The sequence below is a fragment of the Rhopalosiphum padi genome, chromosome 4 (assembly GCF_020882245.1).
Source record: "Rhopalosiphum padi isolate XX-2018 chromosome 4, ASM2088224v1, whole genome shotgun sequence".
Lineage (NCBI taxonomy): Eukaryota > Metazoa > Arthropoda > Insecta > Hemiptera > Aphididae > Rhopalosiphum > Rhopalosiphum padi.
The window spans coordinates 47,655,094-47,669,059 of NC_083600.1; the positions used below are offsets into that span (position 1 = coordinate 47,655,094).

Genomic DNA, 13,966 nt, shown 5'->3' on the forward strand with positions numbered 1-13,966 from the left:
AGGTGCATATAATATAACGACATGTTTTACATTCATAAGCTTTCATTTACTATAATGACGTACGTATAAAAATAAAATTCTATTGTGAACTTAAATCCTTAAAGGTAACTATATTATACTATGATTGTTATCTATAAGTTGATACTATTGTCAAACGCATAGACTAAGAACATAAAAAATAAAATGCATAATCTAATACTGAAAATAAAATCTTAGGCTTAGATCTTCGAATAGACTCTTGTTGTCTCAGAAGTCCGCGCGCCAAAAGGTAATCATGATTTTATATAATCAAGCTTATTTTGTTATTTTATAAGATCGGAATTATTATAATATTTTCCTTACACAATAACGATCGACGAGAAAGAATAAGTTTTCCGGAGCGGTTAAACATCACTCACGTATACACACTATGGAAAAACCACTTTAAGATGGGAAAAGCATATTGACGAAACGCCTATATACTCGAGCATAGATATTTTTCTCACTGAACGCGTTATGAGAGTAACATCTGAGGAGTAAAATGTTTGGTTATATAAATAATAAATAAATATATAATAAGGAAACAAAAATCGAAAAAATATCTTTGCACTTTTGATCATAAGAAATATTTTATTTAAACCACGTAAACCGTTACCAAAATTTGTGATCTCAGGTATTATTGAGTGTATATTATTTGAGTGATATCGTAAAATCTATAGACTCAATTCAATTATATATATTACATGTATGTTTGTGCGTGTGCATTCCTTTCAAATACCAATAAACTTTATTATATTATTATGCATGTGTGTTGCAAAGGTGGACTATATGGTATTAAATATACCTAATATAAATGTTAAATATTATATTCTACCCGTCTTGTTCGAAATATGTGAGCAATAAATAATAGTTCTAACACATTTAAATAAAACTGTATTAATCATCTACATTGGTTGTGAATATTTTATATTTTTTTTTTTTTTTGAAAAAATCAATTTAAACTATTGAAATAGAATTCATTATTCATAAGATGCACAAAATATTATGCATTAAATCGAATCTATGATTGTATTTATTCTAATAAAATAGGATAAAATAAACTCACTTTCGTGTTAACATTACTCTATGTTGTATTAAGCTGAATTCATCGAGGTACACGACACATATGACTTTTATTCTGAAATGTACTGCATAACTGTCTGACAGATGCCATGCAAATATTTACAATTTTAGTAGCTGAAATATAGAATAGTCTAATATAATATATGACTATATATTTTATGAAGTTATTTTTTTGTTCCTAGTTATTGTAACTATTTGTTTCAACGAAAAATTAATGATTTTTTGTTTTATTTTAATAAAATTATTATTTGACTAATTAATTTATCCAGACAATCCCATTTAATACACAACTATACTTATAAGATAATTTTCGTTATATTCCTTACATTAGCAAAATAATTATATAGTGATTTGGGTTGGTGTGTATAGACTAGTCAGAGTACATTGTTATAGATTTGGGGTCTCCAATTTATATTGTATGGTGTCTAGGTATACAACCCGTGAACAATAACGCTGAATGTAAGAACCTCGTAACCTTAAACATATGTTTAAAATCCTTATTGAAATCTATTAAAATCTCTTCTTTTTTTTAAATTTAGCTGTATAGAATTTTGTTACTGCAAAATTCTATTGCATCTTCTTTAATCGCATTAAAAATTATTCCAAACAATTGAAAAATTATAAATTATATATTATTTTTGGTTTATTTTTCCAGATCAATGTTATAAAATTATTAAGTTATAAATTATATCAAAAACCAGGTTGACAAAATAAGTAAGTGGTATTAAAATCCGAAATCGGGTCAGCATCACTGTACAGCAGAATGTCTCTGTCATTCGAGAAAACATTAGTATTTTAATATTTCACTAAGTATTAATGAGTACGATGATCGATAATTTGGTTACATAAAATCAAGGTTTGTAATTTACCCGTGACACAGCGCACTATAATATATGCGGACGCTTTTAGAGATTTTATTTTATGTGTTTTAGCCTATTCGTATTTTGCTCGTTTGGTGTATTTGTCAAAACAGTTAAAGTGGAGACAAAAGACGGTACTAAAATATTTTATTAAAAAGAAAAAATCATTTTTATAACAATTTTAATACCTGGTCAAAAGAGTAATCTTTTGTCTCTATCCCTAAAATATTTCACTGAAGTCAGCGCTGCCAAGTCTTCCGGAAGCTGTCGCACGTCGGGACAAAAAAACAAGTCAGTACTCGCCTTGGGAAGATAATTGATCCGACAAAATTCTTAGGAGCTTTTTTTTTCTGATCAACTTTTGATACTCCGAACAATGGCGTATAATATAAACTATATAAAATATATAGATTTATAAAAACATTAATTTAAACTTGCTTGAAATATTAAAAAAAAAAAAAAAAAAATGACTGTACTTCGAATTGTAAGTTTAAACATTTTATTATATATATTTAGAAACATATTTAAATTATTTTATACAAATGATTTGGGACATTGAATTATTAACATAAATAGTGTAAACGTTTATTTAGTATAATTGGTAGGTACCCTACTGTAAAATGCATAATATAACGCATTTATCTATTCGCCGATGTTATAATATCAAAACAACAATTTTTTTTTACAGTAAATAAAATAATAATTATAATATCGTAATTAAACTCGAACGTATCATTTTATGTCGTTTTTTTAGATGACAATATCACTATGGTAATTATTTAATACTAAATAGTAAATTTAAAATTATCATATTTACACATTTATGTTTAATGTGATTATTAAGTGTTTGGTCACTCTTGTATAGCTTGTGGTTAATCTCATTGTAAAATCATGAAGTAATTATAATTTCTACGCACACGTTTAATAATATTAGGAAATTCGGAGAACAATATATTTTCGATTGATGAAAAAATTCCTCGTCGTAAATTCGTTTAGAATGGTCAATATTAGTTTACAAATACAATTCACTGTAATGGTGGACTATAAACATATTATTAATATGATAATCGACCGTTCGAATACCGTTCTATATACTTGTAGTATGGCATTCACGAACGCTAATATTACACCAAAGGCGACATTTTAGAGTGTAATATATGAAAATAAGATATATATATTATACGCTACCGGCCATATGTATTTATATATCACAAAGGGTGTACCTATAATATGTGGAGAGATTGAATTGAACTCTTTCGGAAACGATCGGAAGAAGTGATTTCCGATTATCGCAGGAGCAATAAACATTCAGTCATATCATTAAATTGTGTTGCTTAAATAATAAATTCGTCGAAGGTTTAAACGTCTGAATACATTACACTGATACGGATATCCGCTTACGGTGAATAAAAACACTCACGTTTAATTTAGGATAAAAAATAAATAAATAAAACACATGCTGTAAACCGATCGTTTCCAAGAACACAGTCTCCATTTAAAATTATGGGTTTATTTTATTTTATTTTACTTCATTTCATTTTTTTTTTTTTTTTTTTTTTTTTAAAAATTCGAGTTTACAAAGAACGAACTAAATAATAAAATGACCAACGATAGCCACGTACGAGAGTATTTAGACCCAGGAGTGCGGAATACGATTCCGCCAGACCAGATCAATAGACTGAGCTACTGTTTGCATCCCGACGGTTACATTAACCCCTATGAAACGCCGGTCGCCTTAACCGAGTATCAGTTAAAGTAAATTTATTTGAAATTCTATTTAAAAACTCTTTTTTCTTGAATACAAACAACAACGAGTAATAAGTCAATAATTGTTATCAGTATAATTACGTTTTATCGAACGGATGAAAAAATAAGTCTGTTGTGTATTTATAGTTATTGTCGTAAGACGTAAATGTTCACTGATTTAGAATTATACTTTTCAACGTTTTCGGGCAATACCGAAATCTATGGACAGTTAACGGTTGGGGTAGATTGCTTGAAATTTGTGTTACTGAGTTTCTTGAATTATTTTTTTATTGATCTAAAATAAACTTTGGTTCCACAGACCATTGGTTACTTATGTACAATTTTTTTTTACTTCGACTAATTTTTTTCTTTTAAATCGTATTATATTGTATAATTTCTTTAACAATAATGATAATACGGTTAGGTTGTTTTAGACTTGGGTCTTAGTAATGCACTTAAGATTTTGGCTAGTTTTCATTCTTAGAGCTCCGTATTTTGTTATTGTTTAACGATTATACCATCAGCATATTATTATGTAATTGAATTGAAATGCTCAGTTGTGTGTACGTTATTTGAAAATGTCACACTGATATATTACAATTATAAATTATGTCATATCTTCCAGATAAACCCTCTATCAATTTAAAATTTCAATTTCGTCTTAACTTTGTAACAACGATTTAGTGATACGGTCATACGGATAAAAATATAAGCATTCATATTTCATTGCATGTGTCTTCTACAAATCTATGGTGACTTACCGAGTCATTCATCACGACCTACAAGACATGTGTACAAAACAACAATACTTTTTAATTGTATCATAACTTTAAAATATTACAGTATTCTTTTAATTTTTAAATTAATTATTAGGTTTTTTTATTATTTAGTTTAATCATATTTTTAGAATTTATAATAAATTTATCGTAAATATAAATTTAAAATGTATTACTTTTTCACAGTAAATATTTTTATATCATTCAGGAAAAGTCGAATTAGATCATAAGTTTTATTTAATTTTGATCTATACCATACTTCAATTAGATAATAATAATAATTCTAAAACGATTCCATTTGACATAATGGTTTTGTATTTAAAAGTGACTAAATCGCTTAATTTGTTAGTGTATATTAACCTGTTTTTAGGTTAATACAATTGTTAGGATGGCTTTCAATTTACTGATTATATCCCAGCTAAAAAAAAATTGCATAATTTGATCTAACAAAATATGCTGATCGGATAAAATGTAATTTTGCTCTTTTGGTGAAAGCACAACAACTACTATAAAACAACTTTTTTTTCGAGAGCTGATCTTTTATCCAACTCATACCAAAAATGCCTTCAATGAATTCAAAGCTTATATTTGTAGTTGGGTTCTCAACATATATTTAAATAAAAATGCACAACTCGATAGACGTAAACATGACAAACACAGTAGAAATTACTATGAATAGTATAGATAATATACCCGTTTTCTTTTTTAACATAATATCATTTATATTTTTGACATTCGAAATACCAAGCAGATGAAGCATTATGGTAAACTTTATATTTGACCGCAATCTAACCAAACCTAAGATTAAATATTGTTAGTCCTACACTAACATTAAACATAGTTATAAGGGTGTGTAGGTGACAGATGCAGTACAAATGATATATGTGAATTGTGTTATATTATATAATACTCGCTGATCATCGCACATACCATATTATAATCATTAGATTTGAATTTGCCACAACATCGACAGATATAAAACTATTATTAGCATACATAGTTTTTGAGGAATTTCGAAATTCGGTTAGCCCCGCACATCCAACATAATATAATATGTCATCGATATAATATATCGATGTCATAATAAAACAGTAGGTATACCGTCTGTATAATATACTGAAGTGTTTCTAGTTGTGTTTTGACTTTTGATATGACGTAAATCTAGTTGAATAATACTATCGTATGTGAACATAATTATTAATTTTAAATATACGTAATATTATAATACAGTCGATTCTCGTTATGTTAAATCTCAAGGGGAACAGAACAGAGTGCGATTTCTCAAAAACTTCGAGTTAATATCGATTTTTATTAAAATTCTTAAAAATTTTATGGTAAATAATTTGAATGTTAAATTTAAGTACTAATCTACATAAATATCAATAAACTACAATAATGAATAAATACATCTAAAAATTGATTGTAAGGACATTTAATTTAAGCTTATTATTCATTTCCCTATATTGTATACGACTGACTACAAACACGTGAAATCACAATCACTAAACTGAATGTACTGCTTAATTTTTTGTTCTTACAGTAATAAAAATATTTGAGAATTCGAGATAACGAAAAACGATTAATTTTATTTCGAGTTATCGAGAGCAAAACGCTATTAAGTGTAATGGCAGTTTCGAGGGGATTTCAATGTAATTCGAGATAGCGACGTTCGACATAATAAGAATCTAATGTATCTTATAGCTCATCATTCAATATTCTCGTTATCAAATCAACATATGAAAACATTTTAAAGGTGTATTGACGTGTACATTATTATCGCTATACAGCGCTGTGCTACCACAGCGGCGGTATTAACTAATTCGTCATCACCGCCGCCGTTGTCGTGGTCGTATCGCGTATATATTATATCTTGCGAAGCATGCCCTTCGTGCGCACATTATTGTTTTACCAGTCGGGCCGACTGCGCGCACAGTCAGATCGTCTGCGGTTTTAATTAATTTAATTAAAATCCTTTAGTGTTTTACACACGGTCGAGTGTAATCACTCGAACGCCACTCGGGCTGCGCGGCCAATACCGCCAGACCCGGTGTATACGAACCACTGCAGCGGCACGATATCATACACTACTATATACGTGCGTTTATAAATTGTAATCAGCACATGCTCTGCGGGAAGAGGACGATGTCGTCCATGAGAAATGATTAAACGCAACTTCCTATATAAACAGTGGCAGTAGTAGCGGTGGTAGTAGTAATAATAATACGACGGTATAAATATCGCGATTAACTTTGACAACGTTTGTTAGGCCCGACCTCGGGATAAGGTGATATAATAAATGCTTATTAAATGAGACAGTGATTTATGTGATTCTCTGCCAACTCTTAATGGGAAACATTCGTTTGAAACACCTAAGTTTTCGTCCCCGTGCGTTATTCCCGAGCGTAGCGTCGTCGTCATTTCGTCCACCGAGCAGAGAGTCGTCCTGTAGGCTAATAAAGTTTTTTTTTTTAATGCCACGCGGACCATTTGAATATTATTATACGATACATTATTAGACAATATTATTATTGTTATCGTAACATCATTATACGACTAACGACTACAAACTGTGGTTGGCCAACTCAATTCCGGACATAACAACTTCTCGTTTTTATGTGTTATGAGTAGCGCGCACTACAATCGTGTTTTCGGTAGGTACGAAACGCTGTGCGTATAATATAATGTCTTATATATACAATATATTTATGTGTATGTATAATTATGTCTTAAATTTTAATGTACACCTATATAGATACGATCAAACGATTATCATTAGCTGTGAAATCGTTTGGATTTGAAAACGCTCCAGTAAAATCCTTAGGTACAAAATAAAAAAATAAATAAATAAACTCCCGGGCACATAATATTTTCTGGAAAACGTGGTATGAATATTGCGCGAGACTGCAATTTTATACGAGTTCTATTCACCAGAACTCCGCTTCATTCGAAGTATCTATTACTACGAATCTCGTAATCAAAACAAATTATACGTTAAAATAAAACGTTCAGTTTTACGGTAAAAAAATTTAAAAAGCCTACATAAATATGTCCAATTAAGTGCGATATTTATTTTTGTTCCTATAACCTTAACAATCCTACAATTAAAATCTTTAAACGGATTTTTTTTTTTTGCTTCTAGGCTTGGTATGTTTGTAATTTTTTTTAATATGTTTTGTAAACACTCAAACCAAATATTTATTTTTAGTTATTCTCGTATCCCGCTACAGTTGACAGCAAAAACTAACGCATTTTAAGAAATATTAATTATATTATTTTTTATTTACCTACTATTTTACATTTTAGAGCAAAATCCAATAGGGATACTATGTAGTGATAGTCGTGCATATATGTTTCATTGATAAATAATATTTAAACAAAAAAACACTTATTATCCTGATAATCAAGATGTCAAACCTAGCGCATTTATTAATGTTTACAATATGTTACGATCCAATAATTAGCGTGCATACTGCATATAAAAATACATTGTATGACTCAAGTTATAAGGAGTATAAAATAATCAAAAAGATAATATAATTTAGAATTTAGAAGGTTTATCTATCGTTTTCTTATTGTAATATGCTTAAAAATAATATTAATTTATTGTGTTCTAAATACCTAATTGAAAATTTATTTTTGTATAAACATATAATAATAATTAATATTTTTAAAAGCAATATTTAAAAAGTGGATATGCATATTTTCTTCAGATACGCGATACTTTGAATGAATCTAATATAAAAATGTTTTAAATTTTCAAAAATTAATCAATTTTGTTCTTACTGAGCGATCCATTAGTGCTGAATTTAAAAAAAAAATAATAAAATACACAGGCATATTAGAGTACATTACTCTAAAATAAATACGACTATATACTAAATAGCAAAAGAATATACGTATAGCCAATACAAAGTCTCATCACTGTAATATGCTATCAATAGATTCTAATATTTTAACTACGTTTCATCCTCTATAACCGCAACCGTATTATAGGTATTGCACGTTTAAGCTGGAAAACGCCAAGCAATTAGACGTATCGCGTGCCGAACGAAACCGCGTACTCGCCTTAATGGAAAATCTGTTGACAGTTCAGCAACGGTCGTACACCAACCCACGGGATTCCCACTATCCAGTCATCGGGTCGGCAGCGATAAAACCGGCGCTGGACCGATCCAAGGAGGCAGAAATGAGAAACTTTAAGATGAACGGCTGGACCGAATACCAAGCCGTCTACGATCGGTACGGATACAAGGAAATCGCGTAACGTCGAAATGTCCAAACGATTTTACAGAAATCATAATCACACGAGTTCACACACGAACACGGGGGCCGTAATCGGAAAATCTGAACTTTATCGCACAGTCGTTGATCTGATGTCCGGTGTAATATTGTGATGACACAGTACGAATCGTTTGCTTTTAAAATATATATTATTACAACGAATACTAGAATATCACATTATTTATGGCGTAGGATTGTATGTCCATGATAGAGTTTATTTTTGTTTTAAGTGGATTGAATTTAACACGTCCAAAAGATAATATAACACAACTTCAATGATGGGATTAAATGCAAAGTAAAATTATAATTCGATCTGACCCAACACCAATAATAAATCACTTTCTGTAACATTTTCAAAATAGTATGTCGATAACCATTGCAATTTTGAGCAGTGTACTCTGTGTGTATATGTCGGGGAGACTGGCAATTTAAACTTATATATTATAATTTAATAAAACTAATTAAATAATGACCGGAGTGAGACTCAAAGATGCACCGTAATGCGTACAGTGACGGGACGGGTGATGATTCGCGTATAGCCAGCGGAGGCATACAATTGAACTCATTTTCAATGCTGTCTATAAACGGTGGCTAATACACCCCTACCCTTTCCGCAACATCCACCATGACACCTAATGTGTTGTGACTGGAACGGTCGGTCAGCAGTCTCACTGAACTGGCCGCCGGCTTCATTATCTTAAAAACCCAAAAATCCGTCGAAAGAACTGTTTATGAATTATGTGGCTTGCTGTAACGATGATTATAAAAAATATGCATTTTTCTAATCGGATACAAATTAGTATATATTTATTATTAAATATATTTCTCATTCTAATTATTTTATCGGTTGGGGAAACTCAGTTTCAAAGTCTCCTCAGACGGGTCATCACTGCTAATCGGTCGAAATCTGTACGGGCTGTTGTGCGATATCGGCAAACGTCTTTGCACAACATATCTTGTAAGACTATCGTCCAAGCGGTAATCGTTGACTATATTATAACATATCTGGACCAGTGTCGTAATGGACGCGCACGCGTGTTTAACTGTAATCCGCAAACGTACCTAATAAACACAGTGGCGTGCCGCGGTGGCGTCCATGCGATTACGTCGGTGAACGTACACTCGACGCAACGACGTAAAAGATTAAAGGATTTTAATTTAATTAATTAAAACCTCCGGCGGACTGACGTTAGCAGAACAAAAAGAAATGTGGCAAACCGCAGATTAATATTACCGTTGTCAAAGGCGGTGGCAAATTCAGTTTTACAACAAGCGCACACGACCGAGCGAGTGCACATTTTTAGAAAATTGTTTACATAATAATACATAATCTCTCCTTTATATGGTAGTTATTTTCTGTCTGCAGCGCACGCCTTAAAAACTGGGCGAGATACACGCATGCGTATAGAGTACAGTGTATAATAATAATAATAATAATAATATACCGTAGATGGCGTTGTTAAACTATGTGTTTGTTCTATTATAGAAGAAAACAATAATTAGAGATAAAATGTACCGTGTGCCATGTTTACAAACTAAACCAAATATTTTCTTAACAAAACTGTTCTATCATTAGCCCACCAAACCGCTGCAGTATATTACATTCGTACAAACGGCCAAACTAGAAAAAAACAATGGCATAGGTGTACCGATTAAGGTCAAATTAATTTGTCACGGGGAGGGATATCACTGATTTTTAACATACACACTATGATCATTAAAAATATAATTTAAGTGAAAAACGTAATTTGGTAAGTTAATTTATAGGTAAAAATTGTACCCGAATTAGTAAATCATTTTTTACCCTTAGATTATCTAATATTTCACTTAAAATATTTTCAAGACCTCACAATGAACAGCTATTGAGATAATATTAGAACGAAATGATAATAAGAATAAAAAAAAAAAATCTAAAAGTTACATTATAGTTTATTTTTTATAATATTATTTTGTGTGTTTAAATTGGAAATTTAATACTTATTTTCTATACGAAAATTTTCTTTAAGTTAAATGCATATTAATTAAGATCAGTATTAAACTCTACAGATCTACTCTTATTGTTTTTATAACCAGAAAAAAATAATTTTCTTATCAACAATAATTATGGACAGATATTATTTATATTTTATTAGAATATATATATATATATGTATACATATAAAAAAAATATTTCTATTTATGGTATTCACTATTATTTTATTTATTAAAATAGAGATAATAATTGCATAATATTATTAAAAATATTGAAAAAAGGTTATAGAAGGATAATTTATTTCACTCATCACACTCGTTTAACTTTAACCACCCCCGAGTTGTACACAAAAGTGTACAATGGAGGGCGGGTATATAATAAAATATAATATTTAAGAGTATATACACATATTTTAATATAACCAAAATATACGTGTTATATAAAACATTTTATTTTAGTAAGTTCATTCATTAATAATAATTTTATCATAGAAGAATTTCTAATTTCCTTAATATTTGTCCCATCATTTTCTCATTTTCATGACCTATTCTGTGGTTAAGGGTACCTTACCACATTATGCCGAAAATAATATAGTCTAATTCATTTTATTTGTTTTGTATAAAATATATTTTTAAATTCTAAATTTGTTTTTATTTTTCGAAAGAAAAATGTACTGATTAAATTTTAATGAAATAACAATATTTGGAGAATGTCATACTCGCAGTGTGGTCTGCCTTACTAACGCATAACATTGCAATTTTGCAATTTGTTTTTTTTTTATTAACAATAATAATTTTACTCCTTTATTATTTTTAATATAAAAGCAAATTTACATATAATAAAATATAAATGTTAGAATGTTATTTATACATATAGGGCTCTATGCAGACTTATTTGATATTTTAATTTTAAGGTATGTTATGTGCATTTTAAAATTTACTAAAAATAGAAAATATTATTTACATATTCTATTTAATCGTGTTGTTTACTTTATCGGTCGGATCACAGCCGATAAAAATTATTTATAAACGATATTTAAAAAAACAATAATAACCACAATATTAAGTAGAAAGTCATTTTTACGTTTTGATGTGATGAAAAGAAAAATAAGGGGTGAAAGGTCTAAACGCTCGAAACTCGTAATATATATATGAACCAGTGTTTAAGAATAATATAATAATATCAGTGTTTATCTTAAGTAAAAATTGGTAATAAACTTATGTTATAGTTAAAATTATCAATAATTTATAAAACATTGTCATTGTAATCTGATAAAATAATTAATAAAAGAAAATATATATTTGGGACACTATCGTGTTATTACAATACGGTCCGATATTTATTTAAAAACACAATTTCCAATGAATATGAAGTTTGGAAGTCATATTATCTAAACAATCTATTATCCTGCGCACATTCACAATATAATATATTATTATTTTCTATGAAATTGAAATTGTATATAATGTATTATATAATAAAATATACACACGATATGAAATAATATATCATATCATATTTTTTTTATTTTTATTTTTTTATATAACTATTATGTTGAAATATTGCATTTTATTCGGTAGTGTATTTTGTGTATATTATTCATAAATATTGTTTTCTTTATTACCGTTTAGTTCATTTTTTGATATTATTTCCAGTGCAATAAAACAATTCAACGAATGTGTTTGATAATAGAAATAAATTTATGAATTCTATTGAATAAATTTCGTGGTTCAAACTGATAAAGCTCTCGAGACTTGCTCATTTACATTTACTTATTTTTTTGAATCCCAGTTAAACCAAAACTATATAACTTTTTATGATTAATTTTAATAAAGAATTCATTATAAAACTTATTATTTACTTTTTTTAATGGTTTTAATGTGTTTTTGTTGAAAATAAAAAAACAAGTTAAGAAATGTAATTTTCTGTTCATTAAACAAATTAAAAAAGAAAAGAAAAAAATTGCATTTGAAATACTTTAGTTTCTATCCAATTCGTATTATCACAGCGAAATTAGTAATAAAAAAATTCGAAGTCTGAAATAATATCTGAAACGACTGTTTGAAATATAATAATAATTGTAATAAAATATATATAATTCTAAAAATCCAGTCGAAGTAATTCTTTTTGTTCATGTTGATCCAATTGGTACGCAATGCATCATAATTAATTGTTAAACCGTTTATTTCGTATTAGTTTACGTGATCATTAACTGTATATTAAACATATCGGATGCTTATATAATTATATATATATATAATATATATTTAAAAGATATTAAAAAAAAATCGCTCCGTTTGATGATATTATAGGAAATCGACCAACGGCGCCGAACGATTTGAACACGGAAATATTGAAAACGGATATAGTGCTCATTATAATAATAGTATAGGATTGAACATCTTGTTTGCAGTACGTATCATATGTACAGTATATATGTCATGTAAAATGATATTATACAAGTTGGTCGTACGCTGGTGGCCTAATAAAGTCGGAGAAGAATAAATATTTATATTTACACTGAACTCGGCGTATTATTATTATATGTTTTGCATTATATGTATGTATGTAGGTAAAGAACACCACCTCGCCCTCGTCCGTCTCACAACACTATGCACGAGTCGGGATATATACATATGAATACTGTTTTAAGTATAAACGAGTGACGCTACGGAATACCGGAACAATAAATATATATATATAAGTGTTTTATAATATAATTGCGTTACTCGACGATAGTCACCGGGGCACGCATCGGTATCGAGTTAAAGAGCCGAGGGATGCGTCTGTACTAAACTCGGTCGCGTTTTTATGTGGTGTTTTTTTACGTGATTGTGTTGCCAATGGACATTGTTGTTGTCGTCGTTCTCGAGCGTGTACGAATTCAGTTGCCGTTCCCCTATCCGCGCCACTATATATAATACGCCATTGGCGCGTTATACTTTTTTAAATTTACGAAATTAAGTTTGCCGACGCGGTTCCCCGTCGTCGCTGTATATTATTATATTGTATGTGTGTATAATATATGTATATATATATATATGTGTGTATATACACGTGTGTCGTCTTTTTCCGCGGCATTTGTCTTCCATTCGACCTCAGTAATTGCGTTTGGAAAATTAATCTTTATGGTTTTCAACGTTTCACGCACGTGGAGGGATAACGAATTTCAGCGGAAGACTTACGACGTAAATGGCGATCATAATAATATGATATTGGATCATCGTCAT

At 29.3% G+C, this 13,966-nt stretch overlaps 2 protein-coding genes across 7 annotated transcripts in view; one reads left to right on the plus strand and one right to left on the minus strand.

Moving 5' to 3' along the window:
• Positions 1 to 13,966, minus strand: part of LOC132928851 (leucine-rich repeat-containing protein 24-like) — a 290,763-nt gene that overhangs the window by 97,243 nt on the left and 179,554 nt on the right. The window lies entirely within an intron of this gene.
• LOC132930017 (uncharacterized) lies at positions 3,562 to 8,747 on the plus strand. Its single transcript, XM_060995677.1, has 2 exons — positions 3,562 to 3,716; positions 8,477 to 8,747. The coding sequence occupies exons 1-2, from the start codon at positions 3,562 to 3,564 to the stop codon at positions 8,745 to 8,747; spliced, it is 426 nt and encodes a 141-aa protein (XP_060851660.1).